Raw genomic sequence first — 21,476 nt, forward strand, 5'->3', positions numbered from 1 at the left:
TTGAGCATAAGCCTTGATAATGCCCCAAAACAATGCTCAGGCACCAAGTTCAAGCCCCAAGACTGGCAAAAAAAAAAAAAAGAAAAGAAAAAAAAAGGATAAAGAAGAAAGAAAAATGCTATTGCACATTGTACCAATGGTTACAGTACCTGCCAAATACAATGCCATATTATTATTGCATCAAGTATTTACACAGAGACAATTTGTTTAAGAAAAGTTTTACTAATGTGTTAATATTTCAGCAAAGTTAAAGTTATTGCAACAGGTTTAAAAGGCAGACAGACACACTATTACAGGCTATAAAGTAACAAATGCATTTTATACAATTAAATATTACATGGACAGATGGGATATATTAACTACCAGACTCAGAAATTAAATTTGTAAGACTAAATCCAGTATTAGCACCTACAATATCTCTGAAAGTTGGAACTTTTTAACTGCTTCATTCTCTAATATATTCCTTAACTTTTTCCCAAATACAATGCTCTCAAATCTTGAAAAAAATGGAGGACATAAACTCCAATACTAAGAAGGTACAGAAAAAAGAACTAGAAATCTTGACTGAAGACTTGAGAGTCTCACACGGAAGTCACTTAGCTCACTTTACTTGAACCAAACCTAAAGTTTCTGTGTACTGAATACTGTATATGAAGAGAATATGGATCAGAAAGTTTGTGAGCAGATTAAAAATTAGCAATATACAGTATTATTCCTATCAAACTTTTTCTCATAAGTTATATTTATAACAAAACTATAATTAAGTATTTATTACACTGTATTACACACTCAGGAACAGAGCAAGGGACATTTGTGTTTGACAGTTGAGCATCCACTTCCTTGTGCTTACTTCTTTGTGTAAATGAACAAGCAACACATACCACATCTTCCCAACATCCAAAGGTAATGTAAATCAACCCATGTCTCCAAAGAAAAGAATAAACATTGCATTAAATACTGATTTAATTAGCAATAATTGCTGTAATAAAACAAGCAACCTTATACTTTTTCTTTTTTCATTGAGCTTCAGCTTGGGAAACTGAACAGCAGAAATAAATCTTAAGATTTGAATTATGGCAGAAATGGTAGTTCGCTGAAATCTCGGAGATGCATTGGCAAAACCACAGACATAATACGCCCCTCACCTGGAGAAAAGCTTTTTATCAATCTGAATTTTGGCTAAGATACAACTTCTTGAAGTTTAAAGCTACCAGGGAAACTGGCTCAAGGAATGGAGAGAACCAATGACAATTTCTTACCCAGTAGCAGGTAAGAAATGAACTTTGCATCAGGCCCTCAAACTGCATGCGTTATTAAATGACTATGAATTTACAAAGTGAAATGCTCCATTGTCTTTTCTCAGAAGCTAATCAAAAGATTGCAGAGTCCTACACAATTTGGAGACACAAAGTGATGCCGAGTGACTAGAAGTCACTCCAGGTGTGGAATTTTAGAAAGTTAGTCCTTGGCGTAATGGCACCATGGCTCTGGCAGCAGATACAAAGGAATGATGCTCTGGAGAGGAGGTAGGGACACTGTGATCGGCCCGTGGACAGATGAGGGTTCCAGCTGGAGGTGGGATCTGTAAGTAGAGGGAAAGAGGAAATACTGTAGAAAGGAATGTTAAATGACCTCCAAAACCATCCTTACTATGTCCAAGTGTTACATGGAGAAATGGCCCCTTCCCTTTGTTCTCTTCCTGTGACACAGGCTCCAAGGTCACTTCCCCATCCCGGGAGAGAAAACTCCATGCGGTTCAGGTGAAGAGGGATTATTAGAAAGAGGGAGAAACTAAACTGCTGGCCTGTGCAACAACAGAGCTGAAGTGTGGGAGAGACGTTAAGACAGGGGAGGGTGGAGTGGTGGGGGTGATCTCAGAGGACAGGAAATGACATGACTTCAGAGTCTTGGGGAACTGCCCCCTGGCCCCAGGCATGCCTACTGCTTAGGTTACGGATGCTGGCAGGGTCTTCTGGGTGCAGGGAAAGAGAACAAAGGAAAGGGCCATTTCTCCTGGGTGGACCCAGCACAAATGATAACAGCTTATGTGGGGAATGTGAGCTGTTTTCCCATAACCCCTAGAACTCTAAGAAAATTCTGGGATTTGGGTTCAAAGCCGTATAGCTTAGTAGTCTAGAAATCAAGTCCTGTACACTGAAATCTCCACCACATCAGGAGAGGTTGTGTAGCAGAGCCAGTGCCAGCCAGGAGGAGACTGCCTTGACAGCTAGTTGTTTAACTTTGGACAAGTAACTTCAGTTCTCTGAACTTTTTTTTTTTTTTTAAAGGACAATAATGGCATTTGCAGGGAAGTGGATGAATCTAGAACAAATCATGTTGAGTGAGACAAGTCAAGACCAAAGGAACAGAAGGCGCATGGTATCCTTAATATGTGGCTATTAGATCCAAACAGTACAAGAGCGAGGACTCAATATTTGCATACCCAATGCAATGGACATGGTACTGGAAATATAAACACAACTACATAGACATAAAAACCTATGACTATAGACATAATGTTTTATCTCATAAATTAATATGTAAATATGATATACAAACCCTTAGCCTTATTTTGACTATGTTCTAAAATCTAAGTGCCAGTGATTGTACATAGAGATTCCCTTCTTGAACACTTGTTAAACATGTCATTTGAAATATGATATAAAAATCAATGTTAATAAATTCTTTAATTAAAAAAAGTAAAAAAGCAGCAACAAGAAAAGGCTGCACTGTTAGCACAATGAAATGAATTTAGAATTCAGTAATTCCACACTATTTAAAAAATATATTTAAGTATTTGGAATATAAGGGATACAAATAAAATATAATCATAAAAAAGATAATAGTACATATCTGGCATAGTTGTGATGATTAATCACTTAGTACAGTGGACCTAGGGCCAACAAGTATGACATTTTTATTATTGTTCATGACTGTGATAATTTCTTTTTTTAATAAAGATAATATTGAGAAGAAATACTATCAGCCTATCTAATAATATAGCTATGGCTACAGAGACCAGACATTAAAAATTTAGAAGGGAAATACTTTAAGAAATGGTTTCGCTTAAAGCCTTTTTAAAATGCAAAGGCCATCGCAAGAGTTTGCTTATAATTTTGTTAAACTGCTAATCCTGCAGAACACACTTCAATCTGCAGACACCTGTAGACTTAAGACAACTGGTAGAAACGAATGTTATTGTTATGGTCATCCCACCTTCTCCAAGATCTCAGCCCACACTGGATCCTGGAACTCAGGAAACATACAACACTGAAAACTAAACTGAGCTGAACAAAAATATTTGCATTCATGAAACTCTCCAGAAGTTCCTAATGTAAATCTTTCCCATTTCAAAATTTCACAGTTGTTTGACCATTGATGGATTAGCTTCTGGTGTGTAACTGCTCAAAACACCAAACCTCTGAAACCAGCCTAACTAAGCAGCAATTGCTGCGGAATGAGTCATGACAAACAGGCGTGCCAGTCACTGCAGCTGCAACCGATAAAACAAACAGCCAATGGCACAGAACAAAAGCCACATAGTTTCTGGTTGCTCATCTGAAAAAGATCCGTTTAGAAATTATATGTGAGAAAATATATGGACAAGTAACCCTACATGTTAAAACAAGTATTTTTTTTTAAACAAAAATATGGCAGATAATGTCATCATTTAGATCTAAGAGATGGTAGTTTAGAATGTTGAGGATTTAATAAATGACATGGGAGCAGACAAAACAGCTACTGAAAAAAGGGACTATTCATCTCCCACACAAGACAAACTCTTTCCTTTCTCTATGTCCCTCCAGCTGCTACAAGCACTGAGAGGAAGGATGAGGCTCAAAATAGGTCTTTAAAAAAGCCTGGCACCAGTAGCTACTGAGGCTGAGGTGTGGAGATCATGGTTTAAAGACAGCTAGGGCAGGAAAGTCTGTGAGACTCATCTCCAACTAAACACCAAAAAGCCTGAAGTGGAGCTATGGCTCAAGTGGTAGAATGCCAAACTTGAGCAAAAAAGCTCAGGGACAATGCCCAGGTTGTGACTACAAGCTCTAGGCACAACCAACCAACCAACCAACCAACCAGAGGAACAGCCCTCCTTCCTTTATGGTTCATCACATTTGGGTGGCATTCCCATTACTCTGTTGGCCAGCATTTCGGCTATTTAATGTATTTGTAAAGTGAGGAAAACACTTTGCAGGGTTCTTAATACATTCCCTGGCACACAGCAGGTACCTTCAAAATAGCTTTGTTGCCACAGAGAGGAATATGCACAAGTTTGTGCTACTTAGCAATAAGAATCTATAAGCCATAGCCGGGTGCAGTGGCTCATGCCTGTAATTCTAGCTACTCAGGAGGCTAAGATCTGAGGATTGAGGCTCAAATACAGCCAGGGCACTAAAGTCCATGAGACTCTTATCTCCAATTAACCACCAGAAAATTGAAAGTGACATTGTGGCTATAGGGGTAGGTTGGTAGCCTTGAGCTCAAGAGCTTAGGGACAGCACCAGGGCCAGAGTTCAAGTCCCATAAAAACAACAACAACAACAACAACCACCACCAAACTATAAGCCAAGTCAATTAGATTGTAGAAACAGAATACATGCGAGCACGTAACTGAAATGGAAGAATCAGAAGCCTGGGCAGATATACCTATAGTTCCCCAACAAGTTTTGCCTACAGATATTAATATTAAGTAATTTATTATTTGTTAAAGGACATCACTGGCTATATAAAAACATTTACAGTGGAGTGTCAGTGGCTCATGCCTATAAACCTAGCTATTCAGGAGGCTGAGATCTGAGGATCAAGGTTCAAAGACAGCCCGTGCAAGAAAATCTGTGAGACACTTATCTCTAATTAACTACCAGAAGGCTGGAAGTGGCAGTGGGCTCAAAATGGTAGAGCTTGAAATTCAAGGACAGCACCCAGTCTGAGTTCAAGCCCCATGATTGATTAAACAAACAAATAAACATTACATTCTAGAGCTGGGAGTGGTGGCATACTCCTACAATTATAGCTTCTAGGCAGTTTGAAGTAAGAGGACTGCAAGCCTGAAACTAGCCTGGGTTATTTAGCAAGACGTATCTCAAAAAGAAAAACAACAAACAAATCATCAAAAACAAAATACTCAAACTCAATCAAACAGTAAAAAAATTAATATTTTAAGCAAAGGAAATTTATTGTCTAGTTATCATATATTTTCTTCCATAACACCCAGTTAAATATAACAAATGAATTTGCATACCCAATGCTATGGACATGGTATAGGAAATATAAACACAACTACATAGACATAAAAACCTATGACTCTATAGATAGGTTTTATTTAATAAATTAATATGTATCTATGATATTCAAACCCTTAGCCTCATTTTGATTATGTTCTAAAAACTAAGTGCCAGTGATTGTATATAGAGATTCCCTTCTTGAACACTTGTTAAACATGTCATTTGAAAACGCCAGAAGTGGCACTGTAGCTAAAGTGGTACAGCTCTAAGCCTTGAGAAAGCCCAAGAACAGTGCTCAGGCCTTGAGCTCAAGCCCCGGACTGGCCAAAAAAGAAAAAAAAAAAAGAAAAAAGAAAGAAAGAAGGAAAGGAAGAACGAAAAGGTGAGTATATTATTAGAAAATAAAGATGTTTACTATTTAAAAAATTCAACATTTTTGAGTGAGACAAGTCAAGACCTAAGGAACAAAAGGCGCATGGTATCCTAAATATGTGGCTATTAAGTCCAAAGAGTACAAGAGCGAGGACTCAATAACTGCATACCCAAAGCTATGGACATGGTAATGGAAACATAAACATAACTATAGACATAAAAACCTATGACTCTATACACATAATGTTTTATTTCATAAATTAATATGTATCTATGACATACAAAACCCTTAGCCTAATTTTGATTAAGTTCTAAATACTAAGTCCCAGTGACTGTAAATAGATTCCCTCCTTGAACACTTGTTTGGTAAACTTGTCATTTAAAATATGATGTAAAAACGTTAATAAATTCTCTAATAAAGAAATTCAACATTTATCTATAAGAGTTTTGAAATATTAAACCAAACCAAACCAAATAAACTACTCCATAAAAAAAAAAAAATGAAAGCAACAAAGCCAGTATGAAGACAATACAGAGAATTTAAATCAGGATTATTTCTTATTACTGAATGGAATTTGGATACACATTTAAATAACAAGGTAACAATGATTAGTTTAAGCCAATATAATGCATGATTTAATAATTTATTTACCATGCAGGGAAATCAGCTTATAAATCATGTGACTTTATATTTACCTTTAATTCTATGGCTTATCTTCCACTGCTCAAACCTCTGTCTTCATAAATGGTAATTTCAATCTAAGCAGCAAGGCTGTTAAGAAAATACACTGTAAAAAGATACTACATTAAAGGGAAAAGGGGACTAGAGACAAGTATGGTAGTGCATGCCTGTAATCGCAGCATTCCAGGGGTAGAGATAGGATGATCCTAAGTTCAAGAACAGCCTGAGCTATCTCAAAAATGCAAAGCTAAGAAACTACCATCCAAAAATGCCCAAATAAAGGAGTGAACTGCACCAGACCAGCAAAAACCTGCCTTGCTTATTTTAGAATTACCAGAATGTTTCCCTATTTAGGCAAAACGTTTTGTCTTTGTTAAAAAAATAAATTAACAAGTATTTTGTAATATTCCATAGATAGTTCCTTCTCAAGCATTGAAGACTTAAAAAATCTTCAAGGAAAACAGGGCATGGTCGTTCATGCCCATAATTCTAGCTCCTCAAGGATTGCAGTTCAAAGCCAGCCCGGGCACTAAAGTCCGTGGGACTCTTCCCCCCCCCCCCCCCCCCAGTCCTGGGCTTGAGCTCAGGGCCTGAGCACTGTCCTTGGACTTTCTCAAGGCTAGAACTCTACCTACTTCCAGCTTTTTTCTACATATGTGGTACTGAGGAATCGAACCCAGGTCTTCATGCATGCTAGGCAAGCACTTTAACCACTAGGCCAAACTCCAGGCCCATTCATGAGACTCATCGCCTATTAACCACCAGAAAACTGCAAGTGGCGCTGTGGCTCCAGGGGCAGGGCAGTAGCCTTGAGCTGAAGAGCTCAGGGACAGTATTCAGGCCCACGACCAACCAGAAAAATAAAAAAATCCTGAAGGATGCTTTATTTCTTGACTGAGAATCCATAGAAATAAGAAAATACAGGGATTCAAAAAAATGCCCTGAAATTTATGAAAACTTTCTCTTAGGAGAGGGTTTGTGACCCCTAAAAATACAATGAAACTTGCTGAGATTATTATCAGCTGGAAGGTCCTGGTTTAAAAAAGAATTTATTTACCCATTACTTCAGTTATTCACTAAATTAGCTTTTTGCCATTTTATTTATGAATTCACTCTGTGATTTCCGAAGCTTACTGCCTCTAAAATCATGTAGAGCATGTCAAAGGTAATGAAATGATACATCTGGCAGCTGGAACTGATTTCATCTAGTCAGATGAACCCAGGGACTGCGATTCATTTGGATGACACGTCTCACCACATTACAGGTTTATATGTTTCAGAAGGGCTTCAGGTTCAGTTTCTGCAGCTGAAATGCATTACTCAGACAACCCTTATTATTACTACAAGATGCCCTCAGAACTGCCACCAAGAAAGATGGTAACCAGAATACAAACAATCCAGAGATCTGCACAATGCAAAGGGTAAAGAAAAATGCTTTTAGAAAAATGGTTGGTGACAGGATGCTTATGGTATGTAATTCATGGAGAAACTTCCTAAGGCAAATGTAAGAGATTGGACTTAAATTCTCCCTATGCAATGACAAATAGTGACATCAAAATTTTCCTTTTATAAATATTTAGATTTTATGATCTGGACTAAAAAGATACAACTCGAAGTCCTCTCTCAATGGGGTCTGTCAGGAGGAGGCCTTGGGGAGCATATATCTTCTCATTCTGCTCTTGAATATATTTGGAGACTTTCTTCAGAACCTGACAGAAAGAAATCACAGCTTAGTTACAAATGTCATCTGATTTACCTCCAAGTATCAGAGCTCAAAATATTCAGATGGTAATTTTTTAAAATTTTTGTTTGTTTTTTATTGTCGGGGTAATGTATAGAGGGGTTACAGTTACATTCGCCAGATAGTGGGGTACACTACTTCTCACATTGATACCCCTTCTCATTTCCCCCTCCCAATCATCTTGTTTGGTAGAGTAAGTTTTTAAGGCATTTTGTAAGACAAAACAGAACTCTGATTATCTGGCTTGTTCCTATGAGTTGCACAGACCTACAGCACAGTGTGATGTTCCTTGAAATCAAAGCAGAGCAAATGCAAATGTACCCTGAAGTATGATAAGGACACTACTCCAGTTCTTCTTAACCTCCTGGTTTCAGTTTTGGACCCAGAGGAAATAAACAAATCATATATATAATGGCTGGTGTTGTTTCCATTTCACTACCAGAAGAAAATGTGGCTAGTTACTGTGGCCTCTTCTAATATTAAAGTTTTTGGCCTTCTCTTTTTAACACTTAAGAACTGTTTCTTCCCTCCTTTGTATATCTTTATCTATTTTATACTTTAAAAAAAATGTCACAGGGTTGGCCTTTTAACAACAGTGAGCTCTGCTGCGTACAGTGGCACATGCCAGTAACCCAGGAGGCCGAGATCAGAAAGACTGTGGTTTCAGAATAGGCTAGGGAAAATGTTAATGAGACCTCATCTCAAGACACACAGGCACGTCTATGGTCTTAGCTACACAGAGCATAGGTAGAAGGCTTATGCAAAAATCAATTAAAGCAAAACGGGCTGCGGTATGAGTCAAGTGGCAGAATGTCCACCTAACAAGTGCAGGCCTTCCCAAAACACTAACAATAAATAACCACCCCACATAGAACAAATCAAACAAAACAATAAACCTAATGGAAGTCCTGAAAATTTAAAACTGTACAGTTTGTTTCCTTTGCAAAACAGTTAATTAGCTGTCATGGAATTTCTGATCATCACAAATATCTGCATCATTTCTATGTTTGTATGTAGTGCTATTCTATAGTTTGCTCTTATTTCCTAGACAGGAACTTAATGTATATGTTTAGTATCAGCTTGTAAAAGTCAAAGCAAATGGTGACAAACACCAGATACAGTAAAAAAGGGACTTCTGGAAATAGCCAAATCTACAGCTTTACTAAGGGCAATTCTGAGGCATATAAACTAGACGAAAATCTTAATAGCTTTACCCCAAAACAGTTACATGTTTTACATCATACTCCTTCATCTTGTTCCTTTTTCTGGCTCTAATGTTTAATTTAGGCTTTGATTCAGCTCTTTATACATCTGCTTAAATTCACACTACCAGCAAATGATAAAAGTCACAAAGGTAATCAGAACATAAAGAAAAAAAAAACTATATGAAAATAAAGTTGGAAGTTAAGCCATGATGTAAAAGTGTATACTATACCAGGTAAAACTAAACAAGAAGGATATTACACTTAGATGATTGCTGAAATTGATTTAGAATTTAAATGCTCTTTAAAAATTATTTCCTAATGAAGGAAAATAAAGCTTACCAATTTTACATCTTTGGAGATGTGAAAACAGTGTGATATTACTGGATGAGCAATCCTTCCTGCTCTTTAATAGGTTAAAAATACTATTTCTGAAAAAAGAATTTTTTTCCTACCAAATTACTTGATGCAACATATATTATTGTCTCATTTCCCGCTTTCCAATCATCTGAACTGTGCTTGGTCATTATGAGGCAAACCTCTTTAGGCACTGTCTTATATCAGTGCGGCAATCACCTTGAAGAAAGGAACAAAAGGAAGTAGCCCATAAGGAAGGATGTCTAACTTAGGACTCTAAATCTTCTTTCCAATTTCCTTCTCAGATCAACTGCCAGAGTGTAAAACTGGAGATTCCTTCATCCCAGCCCATTAATACTGGAGAGGGCACTCAGAAAAAATATGTGCACGCCTGGTTTTGAAGAAAGGCTTTCTTCAGAACAGTTTCCCCGCTTTCTAGCCAGGCAGTCCATCCCATCTCAGCCCGCTGGGCTGCCCAGTCCTTACCAGGCTAGGAGTTCCAGAAAAAGAGCACTTCTTGCAGCTCTACCCGTAATCCCAATTCTAGAAGCTGGACTGAGCTCCAAAAGTTCTAAGTTCAAGTCCTCTCCGTGGGCACAAGTTACCAGTAAGGAAACAGCATTCCTTTTTTTGACTTAGAAGTAACTTTCCTGGGCCAAATTTATATTTAAACTTAAGTAACATTCACATGTAGTTGTGTAACAGTTTAGAAAAAAAAAACAACTGGTTTTCTTTTTGTAAAAGCTCCAGATCCTCTTATACTATTTTGGTAAAGGTAGACCTGTCCTAATCTTATCTCTTCAGCAATATAAACCATCAATATACTCACGTTATAGTCCCTCATCAAGCACTATCCTCACCACAAGACACTTTCGGTTCATCTTTTACTCACACTTGATTATGTTTGATAAATCAACGTCAAAACAAAGCAGAACATTTAACAGAATTCTCAGGCTCTCCATATAACCTGAATTTGTGAAATATTTACAAAATGAAACAATCAGCCTCCAGAAAGAACATTAAACTGGAGACAGTATACTCTGTCCTCAAGAAAACCAGTTCCAGTGAGGCTCAGTGAGAACATCAGCATCACACATTTTCAGTGAATATTCAGTGTCCTCTTAACTTCTGGCTTCACAGCTCATAGCATAGGCAAAAGGGATGCTTTCTAGCTGATAAAGGGAGATAGTTACTGAGGAGAGCCTCTACAAGCTCATTCGTTCCCTAGTTATGATAGATGGTAACAACAAACAAAACAGTGCAGTCTTTATGTTTACTTCAAGTCAATAATAAATAGCATACTATAGGATAAAAACACATGATTGTTTTAGCAAGTGAGTGCACACGCGCGTGTGTGTGCGAGTGCACACGCGCGCAGACACACACACCAATTTCAGGGCTTGAGTTCAGGGCCTGAGCCCCAGTCCCGTTCTAGCAAGTTTTAAAAAGGCCCATTTGCAGTTTCAAAAATTTTAACCCATATGACATAGTGCTATCCTACTTGCTGAACAATTTGTAGACTAGAAGTTGTAGTGTTCAAAATAATAGAAACATTGGGGCCAGGAGCGTGGCCTAGTGGTAGGGTGCTTGCTTAGAATACACAAAGCCCTGGGTACCACATACACAGAAAAGGCCAGAAGTGGCATTGTGGCTCAAGTGGCAGAGCACTAGCCTTGAGCAAAAAGTGTCCAAGCACAGTGTCCAGGCCCTGAAAGCCCCAGAACTGACAAAACAAAACAATAGACACTAGATGACTCAATCCTGTTCTTCTATAAAATAAGTAGCACAAAAATTCCTAGAGGACAGACTGGGGAAAAGAGCTATTGTCCTTGCTTTTCTATCATTTTATCAAAACTAAAGATACACATTTAAAGTTCTCTAGATTATATATAAATTATTCCAGTTATTAATTTTACATGATATAGTTATTCACTTCCAGTTTCTAAAAATAACCATCTATTTAAAAAATATAGTCAGGTTTTTAAGTCTAAGTTTCCTAGCTCTTTTTATTTGGCCTTTACTTGACTTATATATTCCACAAGAGACCTTGAAGAAAGGAGTACCTTCTATAGTCTATAAATCCAAGTGTCTGTGTGTGTATGTAAGCCTGGTGCTGGTGGCTCACACCTATAATCCTAGCTACTAGGGAGGCTGATACATGAGAATCTTGTTTCTGTCCCGCCTGGGTAAAAGAAGTTCATGAGACTACCAGAAAGCCAGCAGTGGAGCTATGGCTCAAGTGGTAGAGTACTAGCTTGAGCACAAAAGCTCAGGGACAGTGCTCAAGCCCGAGTTCAAACCCCAGGACTAGCATCATACACGTAAGCACGCACGTGCACACACACAAAGCGGAGCTGTGGCTGAAGTAATAGAGGGCTAGCGTTAAACAAAAAAATCTCAGGGACAGTGTCCTGGCCCTGAGTTTGAGCCCCAGGATCAGCACAAAAACGAAACCCAAACAAAAACCTTACATAGATGTAATTTCCCTCCTCTATTACACCCACCTTCTTCCCAAGTCTAGGTTTCATTATCAACATGTCTCTTAAAATAACTTGCATTCTTCTATACTCAGTGCCCTGTTTCTGGTCCAAGCAGTAATCCTTTGCTAGAAGTTCTTGGGAGCTTCCTAACTTGTTTCTCTATTTCTAGTCTGAAGCTTTTGTCCAACAGAGCAAAAAGATCTAAAGGAGATCTCTCATGTAAAAAGCTTTGTACTAGAAACAAAATTTATATTTCTTTATGCATTCCTGTATGAAACAGTTCCTGCCTGCCTTTCCAAACTGATCTCTTAACATTTTTGCCCCTCCTCTAGACCATGAGTTCTTGGTTCTGGGGAACCAGCAATCTTCTTGGGACTTTGTATTCATTTCCCTCTCTGCCTGAATTACATTGGGTGGCAGGTTAAACGCCATCACCTTAGTTTTCTGGTCACACAGTCTAAATCAAGTCCTTTCTACTATTTCCTTTTTTTTTTCTTTTTGGTGGGTCATGGGGCTTGAACTCTCGGCCTGGGTGTTGTTCCTAAGCTCTTTAGCTCAAGGCTACCACTCTACCCCTGGAGCCACAGTTCCACTTCCTGTTTTCTAGTGATTAGAGATAAGAGTCTCTTGTTCTTTAGTGCCTGGGTTGGCTTTGAACTGAGATCTTCAGATCTCAGCCGCCTGAGTAGCTAGGATTACAGGCATGAGCCACCACGCCCAGCCTTCCTATTAATTTTCTACCAAAAGCCAGTATATTTCCTTCAAGGTACTTATCACAACTTAGAATTTAGATGGTTTTGCCAGGCACAGGGTGGGTCACAACTGTAAATAGCTACACAGGAAGCTGAGATCTGAGGACTAAAGCAGGAAAGACCATGAGACTCTTACCTCTCATTAACTACCAAAGAGCTGGATATGCAGCTGTGGCTAGATCAGCAACTTTTAGCAAAATGGCTAAAGGACAGAATCCTGACCTTGAGTTCAAACCCAAATACTAGCACATGTATGTGCACGCATATGTATGTACGCATATATATGTATACAGAGAATTATAATAGCTTTAGCTCCTTCTTTGTTATTGCCAGTTTGTTACCATTTAAGTTACAAATTCCACAAGGTGGATCAGCAACCACTTTTGACTTATTTTGTTATATTCCAGACATACTGCTTATATACTACATGGCATATACAGGAGGCTTTCAATAAATAGTGACCACACGAATAGGTCCTTGGCATTTATTTATCAAATGTGCTATTGAACAGAAGATACTAAGACTAAACAGAAACTGGGTACTGGTGGCTCACGCCTGTAATCCTAACTACTCAGGAGGCTGAGATCTGAGATCTGAGGATTGTGGTTCAAAGCCAGCCCCAGCATGAAAGTCCTTGAGACTCCAATTAACCACCAGAAAACTGGAAGTGGTGCTGTGGCTCAAGTGGTAGAGCACTAGCCTTGAACTGAAGAGCCCAGGGCCAGTGCCCAGCCCCAGAGTTCAAGCCCCACAATTGACCCCTCCCCCACCAAAAAAAGATAAACTGATACTGAGCCTTTTTTTTTTTTTGGGTTGGTTGGTTGGTTCTGGGGCTTGAAAGCTCTTGGGTACTGTCCTCAAGCTTTCTCAAGGCTAGCACTATACCATTTGAGCCACAGTGCCACTTCTGGCCTTTTCTGTGTATGTGATACAAAGGAATTGAACCCAGGGCTTCCTGTTTGGCAAGTACTCTACCACTAGGCCACACTCCCAGCCCAAACTTCTGAATTCTGAAAGGTAAGTTAGCTGCTTTTTTATGTGACAGAACTTACACTATGTACATATCCTTTTATATAAAATATAACTATAGCTAAGACTAAGAGGATATACATGAAAAAGCTTGTTAAAAAATAAAGCAGCATTTTAGCCAACAGCTTATAGTACTTTAGGTGCACCTATACCTCCTTCCATCACAGGACATTTCTATCAGGTGGGATACAAAATAGATAGTATTAACAGTGCTTCATTCTTTAAACATTGTTAGAATTATTGGATAGGTTGAGTTCACAGTGACCAACTTAAAACCACTTTCTTCACTCATTCAAATAGTACCTAATATACTTAATACATATTCTTAGTGATTAAGAATACAGGAATGGCTAGGTCATTGTCTATAGTTGAACAAGTCAAGAACATGAACTGTTAAATTACAAAGTAGATCATGACAAGTGCTACATAAGGGAAGAGATAACTGATTCTGATTAGAATTAGTTATCTATTAGTCAGGAGATGTTTGATGGAGTGGGAAATAAGAACTGGTGGCATTTGAATATACCATTCTAAGTGGAGGAAAATCCCAGAGAACATCTTTAGTGACTGGTAAGTAATCAAATTTGTTTGCTAAAGAAAGAAGGAGGGAGGGGAGACAGCTGGTAAGGTCAAGCTGGAAGTTAGCCTGAGAAGCTTCAACCTAACCCAATAACAATAAATGGGAAGCAAGGGAAGATCTCCAGCTTAGCAGGGGAAGGACAGTTGTGTTTTATGAAGAAAGGAGGAGACAGGTTGGAAATAGAAAAAATAAGTAATGAATCAGAAGACTATAGTCCAATATTGACAGAGGAAATCATGAGAAGTTAGTAAATGGGAAAATGAAAGATATTTTAGTCATCGACAACTATTTTCTCTCTTTATCCTTCACACTAAAGATGATACTAAAAAGACAGAAGTGCTATGGATCAAAACGGGAAAGTCAGAGATTGGAATTTTGGACATTTCAAGTTGAGATGCCAGCTACTCTGGATCAGTCAGGGAGGGAAAAGTAAGACTGATGACAGAAATTTGAGGAAATAAAGCAAAAAGATTCTTGTATAAATTATTATAAATGCACATATAGTTAATTTTTGGCTTTATAAACTTAAGCATGAAATAAACTCACCTCCTTTATGATTTTAAGAACACAAAGGAAACTGTACCTTCTCATAATGGGTTTCCATGCACAAGAAGATGGTATATGCTGTTAAACAAGCCAAACAGCCTTCAAGATATGACTGGCCCCCAAGCTTCTCTGCTTCTGCATAAAGGTTATTTAGAGTTCGAACTGTTTCTTCAAACTGCTGCCTATCAATCTGTAGAGAGGAAAGATTTAAAATTGTCTTCAAAAAAGGATCAGAAACTCACCAATACTTGCTTTCATGCTGGTTTTATTTATTTTGGGGAGGGGAGGGATGCATTCCTAGAGACTAAACTCAGGTTTCATTCTATCATCAGCCTTCCTTCCCCACTCCCCCCTTTTTAAAATGTGCCCTCCCCCCCACCCCACATTTCGTGATTTCTGATGGGTGACAACTTTGGGCCTAGGCATCACTACGTTGGGCACAACTGGCACAGACCCTTTTTGAGTTGGTTCTTTATGAACACTCCTCCTTATGTTTTTCCATGTGGCTGGAGAAGCTAGATTTGCACCATTGTACCCAGCTATCATGCTTCTCCCATAACTGGGATGACATGTGGATACCATTAAACTCTGCCCTGGGATGAACTTTCTGTTTGGGTTAGCAACTACTTTTTTGGTGATTCAATCTGGACCTAAGCTAAGGTACTGAGACTACGTGTGGTTTAATCTCATCTGTTTCATGGACACTGAATACTTCTTTATACCAGATTTTCAAGTAACTTAAATTATACAATCTATTTATAATTTGCAGTCATACAATTTCTTTAATTCACTTACTCATTTTAATCAAACACCTACTATAATGATACCACGATCAGCCTTAAAGATATCTCAATCCTCAAGAGTTTAGTTGTACCAGCAGACAGATATGTACACATAAACACACCATACACTGAGTACTATTAATAAAGGTGAATATAATGTACAGTGGGGACACAAAAGGAGAAAGTTTCACTTGGGCAGAATAGGGAACCTTAAAATTTACTAATGAAACAATGGAATTTACTATTCTTTCCCATAACAACAAAGGGGAAAGAATGGCATCTTAAACATTTACCAAGAGGAGCAAGTTATACATTCTATCTGCTCAGTCTTTTTTTTTTTTTTTAACATAACTATTTTGTTACTAAAATCTGCTGTTGAGCAAGGCGGAATCTCAAACTGACACATAACTCTTCATATCAAAAAGTCACTCCTATTACCTTTCTATTCAGTGATGTTATTGTATGTTTAAAAAATAGCCATCTGCTGTACAGTGATATCTGTCAAAAGACAGATTGCATACATAATGGTAGCTCCTCCACAGACTTTGCTGCCCCAGGCTGGTTGTAAACTGCAATCTTCAGATCTCAAGCTTTCTGGGTAACTAGGATTACAGGGGTGAGCCATCAGTGCCAGGCTCATAGTTTGAGAATTTTTAAGGCCCATTATCTAATTCTATCATTCTTGGTTAAAAAAAAAAAACAAAAGCACTTGACAAATCACTCCCTCATTCCTAAAACTAATAACTTTTTTTTTCCAAAAAGGCCATGGAATTTTATTTTGAAACGATCAATCTGTTTCTGTTGTCTTCAGCCTTTTAAAACTAATAACTTTATGAGTTTTCGTTTTTTTAAGAAGTCCTTTTTTAAAAAAAATTAAAAACAAAACACTAAGCAAAATGTTTCTAAAAGAGACTTTTGTGTGTGCGTGTGTGTAGTTTCGAGATCAAATCTAGAGGCTCACACAGGTTAGGTAACCACTCTACCACTGAGTCACATCCTCGGCTCAAGAACATAACCCCGGAAAGCATAAAACAACTCCTGATCCACTCTAAGTTATTAAAATCTTTTAGATAAGAAACTGTAATCATTGTTTTGTCTTTAGTATGGAAAGTATTAAGACCTATATTATAGGTCTTAATTATCAAATGGTATCAGAAAGTTTAATGTCATCTTTAAAGTACTTATAACTGTTTTCAAAAAGGAGCTTTGCGAAGCCAGAGAAGCTAAGATTATAGATATGAGCCAACAAGAGCCTAGTATTTAAAGAGTATTTTGAGTTTCTGACAAGGGAAGGGTGGATACACATTGAGCTTTAAGATGTGGTATCAGAACAGTCATCTGGGCACCTAAGTCTCAATTCTTCCTTCAGAAAAGAGAATGGTAAAGTGTCAGATGTACCTGATTATGCCTAAATTAATGCCTTGTGTACTAATGAATCAAGTTTGATTCCCAGGACCCTGTATTAGAGCTACTCTCCCAACATTTTTTTTTTTTTGGTGGGTCATGGAGCATGAACTCTGGGCCTAGGAGTTGTCCCTGAGCTCTTCAGCACAAGGCTACCACTGTAGTACCTCTGAGCCACAGCCCCACTTCCCCTTTTCTAGAGATTAATTGGAGATAAAAGTCTCTTGGTCTTTAGTGCCTGACTGGCTTTGAACCGTGATTCTCAGATCTCAGCCTCCAAAGTAGCTAGGATTACTGGCATAAGCTACCATGCTCGGCTTGAAGTCAGATCCTCTTGCTTCTGCCTCCTGAGGAGCTGTGATTATAGGGCTCATGCTAGCAGACATGGCTTAAGTTTCTTCAGGTATGATTCAAAACCATTGAGATCCAATCAGGATCTTCTTTCTTTCACATTAGAATTTCTGTTTATACTGGAATGTTAATTCTCAAGTTATTCTGAGATTGTAATGCTTTACCAGTTAGAAGCAGGCCAATTAGAAAAAAAAAAAGGAAGAAAGCACTAAAAAGAAAAAAAAGAAAGAAACATGTTAAACAGCTTTTGAGAGGCAAGGGGTATGGCTCAGCGATAAGAGTATTCAAGGGGTAGAGGATATGAAGGCCTGGGTTCAATCTTTAGCACCATTAGAAAACAATAGTTAACAATAAACAAAAACCAAAAAGGAATGGGCCAGAAGCATGGCCCAGTGGTAGAGTGCTTGCCTAGCACTTGATACCTCTGTATCACATACAAAGTAAAAGCCAGTGCACAGGCCCAGAATTCAAGCCTCAGGACTTGCAAAACCAATAAACAAACTCACCACAATAGCAAAAAACGAAAAGGGAACTTTCTGAAAGGTTATTATAGAAAAGGAAACTTTCTAAAAAATCACGGAAGGGCTAGATGCCTGTGGCTCATGCCTATAATCTTAGCTACTCAGGAGGCTGAGATTTGAGGACTATATAGTTCAATGCCAGCCTGGGTAGGAAAGCCTATAAGACTCTTCTCTCCAAGTAAGTGGGAAGTGGACAACACAAATTTATGTATTATGTAGCCAAAAGCAAACCAGAGTAATAAGCAACATATCTGGGATAATTGAGAGAGGGAAATTTTCCACTTCTCCTCATACAAAGTAAGGAAAACAATTGCACCATTTAAATTTAATTTCAATACAAGTGTGGGGGAGAAAACAAAGCTTTTCCAATCACTTTTTTTTTGGTCAGTTGTGGGGCTTGAACTCTGGGCCTGGGTGCTGTCCCTGAGCTCTTCAGCTCAAAGCTACCACTCTACCATGTTGAGCCACAGCACTGCATCTAGTTTTCTGGTGATTAATTGAAGATGAAAGTCGCACGAACTTTTGTGCCTTGGGCACACTTGAACCGTGATCCTCAGATCTCAACCTCCTGAGTAGTTAGGATTACATGCGTGAGCCACTGAACACCTGGGACTTTTAAGTGCAAGCCAATGTTTAAACCCACATGTCAAAAAGAAAGACAATTCAAGGTCACAATTGAATAGTAACACATAATTTACATGACAGTACCACCAGTGACTAAGTAAAAGGACTCCAGAACTTAGCAACATCAATTTTCTATAACTATCAGCAGAGTGTTGTGTCTACACAGGTTTCTGTATTGAGACAATAAAAGAAATGTTCTACCAAACACATGTGGAAAACTAATGTCTGATTCTGCATATGTAAGTTTGGGTCAACCTTGACATGTAAACCTATAAACACGCCTAATAAGTGTGGTGAAAAAGAGTATTTACATATTGATTTGACGATAATAAACTGCATAAAGTTACTGTTCTCACTAGAGGCTTAATAAAATGTCTGATCCATTCATGTATGTCTTAACAAGTAAACTACAAAAATGCACTGTTTACATAGCATTTCACAAACAAGTATATTTAAACTTTTTAAATTTGTATTTATTTATTCATTTATTTGCCAGTCCTGGGCTTGAGCTCAGGGCCTGAGCACTGTCCTTGGACTTTCTCAAAGCTAGAACTATACCACTTGAGCCTCAGCACCACTTCTGGATTTTTTCTATGTATGTGGTACCAAGGAATTGAACCCGGGTCTTCGTGCATGCTAGGCAAGCACTCTACCACTAGGCCAAACTCCCGGCCCTGTATTTTTTTTTTTTTTTGAGATAATGTCTTGCTATATATAGCACAGGCTAACCTTGATATCAGGATCCACCTGCTTGGTTTTCTGAGTGTCGGAATCACACAATTTATACACTATATTTTCAAGGTGTATTTGATCTTTAATTTGCAGTTCAGGAAATCTATTTGGGTCACTAACCTAAATACACTTATAAATCAAACTGAAAGAAACTATAGCCAATCACTGTTGATTTTCCAACTTTGGAAACTAGGCAGAATCTACTCTGATATAGACCAAACATTTCTGGCACTAGAGCCCAGCGTCTCACACATAGTAAGCACAGGTGCTCCAAGCTATAGCTGCAGCCTACAAACTGATTTTAAATGGCTCTTACATACTTTTCCAATAAAACTCATCTCTACCCACTTACTCGATGACCAGTTTTTTTTTTTTTTTTTTGTCGGTGGGGCTTGAACTCTGGGCCTGGGCATTGTCCCTGAGCTCTTCAGATCAAGGCTACTGGCCTACACTTGAGCCACAGCCCCATTTCCAGTTTTCTAGTGGTTAATTGGAGATAAGAGTCTCTCAGCCTTTAGTGCCTGGGCTGGACCTCAAATCTCAGCCTCCTGAGTGGCTACGATTACACGCGTGAGCCACCGTGCCCGGCGTTGACCACCATTTCTTAATTTCACACTCACTTCGTGCCTAGTTTTCTCTCAGCTACCACTCAGCCTCCTTACCAAAGAGGAAAACCTGCTTCCAGCTAATCAGGAAACAGAAACTACGTAGTGTGCTTCAACAACAAAAGAATTGTTGTATGGTTGGTCGGGTGTACAGACACATGCGCAAGAAAACATACAACACACACACACACACAACTTCACTGAACTTTGACACCAGGATACAAGTGTGTGTTAACTATGAAGAAACAGAAACAAACCTCAGTGTTTCATGTCTATAGGCACACTTGTCCAAAGGAACTGTATCTCGACGGATATGCAAACCAAACAGGTGGCTGTTAGTAATCAGGTCTGGGAGTGACAGAGGTCGAGGCCTGTTCCGAGGGATTTTCCTGTCCAGGCCCACGTCATGCTCTACGTTTTTCAGGTTCCAAGAAGGCCTGTCTGCCCGGCCTGGCACAACACTACTACCAGGCTGGGCGGCCAGCACAGTGATGAGAACGAGGATGGTTTTCTCTAGGTGGAGAGGTGGGAGGGGACAGGGCGGCCTGGCGCTTCAGGAACGCGCTCCTCACAGCTGCCAATACCCCAGGCTTAGTGCGGGAGGGGGCATCCGCAATCGGACTGCCGGGGACAACAGGTTGCTCTGGAGATCACACCCCAGGGTTCGGCCTTACTCATTCTTCCCAGACACTCACGTAACCCTCTTGGGCCGGGCTCCTCCTCTCGGGTCGGTCCCTCCCCAGAATCGGAGACGGGCCGCGGGCCGGCCGACCCCACCCCGGTCCCCGGCGTCCCCCTCCCTGGCCCCGGGGCAGGTGCGGGGAGGCTCGGCGGCGTACCCGGTTCTCCAACTCGGCGGGGAACTTGGTCTGGAACTGACAGCGTGTGCCGCTGCTGTAGTCTCGCTGAATGAAGACCTTCCCGGACACCGGCGCCTGCTGCGGCCTCATGGCGAGGACAGGACCCGCCGCCCTGCAAGTTCGGAAAGGAGGGGCACCATGGTCAGATCCCCGGCCTGGCCGGGGACTGGCCCGCCAGCCCCGAGGACCCACCCAGCGCCCGAAGAAGCCCAAGCCCTGCTTCTCGCCTCTCCCTTTCACCCATGCTACTGCAGGGTGGCTTCAACTACCGCCCCGGTCCAAACCCCGCGCCCCCGAACATGCAGGTTCGGTCCGGGGAAACACGAACCCGCCTCCTCTGCCCTCCAGCTGCTGTCGCGCTGCGTCCGCCGTCACTTACGTTCTGCCGCAACAGCTTTCCCCACCCCCTCCCTCTCGCCCCTTAGTTCAGCTTCCTGCCTCAAGTCGGTGCGCCGCCCCATCTGCCGGCCGTAAAGCAACCCTGCTGCGGCTGCGCGCTGAAGAGCAGAGACGCTGGGGGAGGAGCCAGGCCCACCCCGCCTTCTCCCTCAGGGGGCGGGGCCTTCCCGGTAGGAAGAGTGCTGTGGGGGCGGGGATGGGCGGGGCGAGTCGTAGACCCTTTAGCTGG

General features: G+C 40.0%; 1 protein-coding gene across 2 annotated transcripts; it reads right to left on the reverse strand.

Moving 5' to 3' along the window:
* Positions 1-206: 206 nt before the first annotated feature.
* On the reverse strand, positions 207-21,260 carry Golga7 (golgin A7). 2 transcript variants are annotated; one of them, XM_090353877.1, is made up of 6 exons: positions 21,177-21,260; positions 20,828-20,960; positions 15,007-15,159; positions 7,890-7,991; positions 6,297-6,359; positions 207-1,582 (listed from the first exon to the last, which is right to left on the reverse strand). In XM_090353877.1, the coding sequence occupies exons 2-5, from the start codon at positions 20,936-20,938 to the stop codon at positions 6,312-6,314; spliced, it is 414 nt and encodes a 137-aa protein (XP_090210003.1). In that variant the 5' UTR covers positions 20,939-20,960; positions 21,177-21,260; the 3' UTR covers positions 207-1,582; positions 6,297-6,311. The 2 variants fall into 2 exon arrangements, with proteins under 2 accessions (XP_090210003.1, XP_090210002.1); XM_090353876.1 differs by lacking the exon at positions 21,177-21,260 and adding an exon at positions 21,076-21,164.
* Between the last annotated feature and the right edge of the window lie 216 nt (positions 21,261-21,476).

The sequence above is a fragment of the Megascapheus bottae genome, chromosome 20 (genome assembly GCF_031878675.1).
Source record: "Megascapheus bottae isolate mThoBot1 chromosome 20, mThoBot2.hap1, whole genome shotgun sequence".
NCBI classification, from domain to species: domain Eukaryota; kingdom Metazoa; phylum Chordata; class Mammalia; order Rodentia; family Geomyidae; genus Megascapheus; species Megascapheus bottae.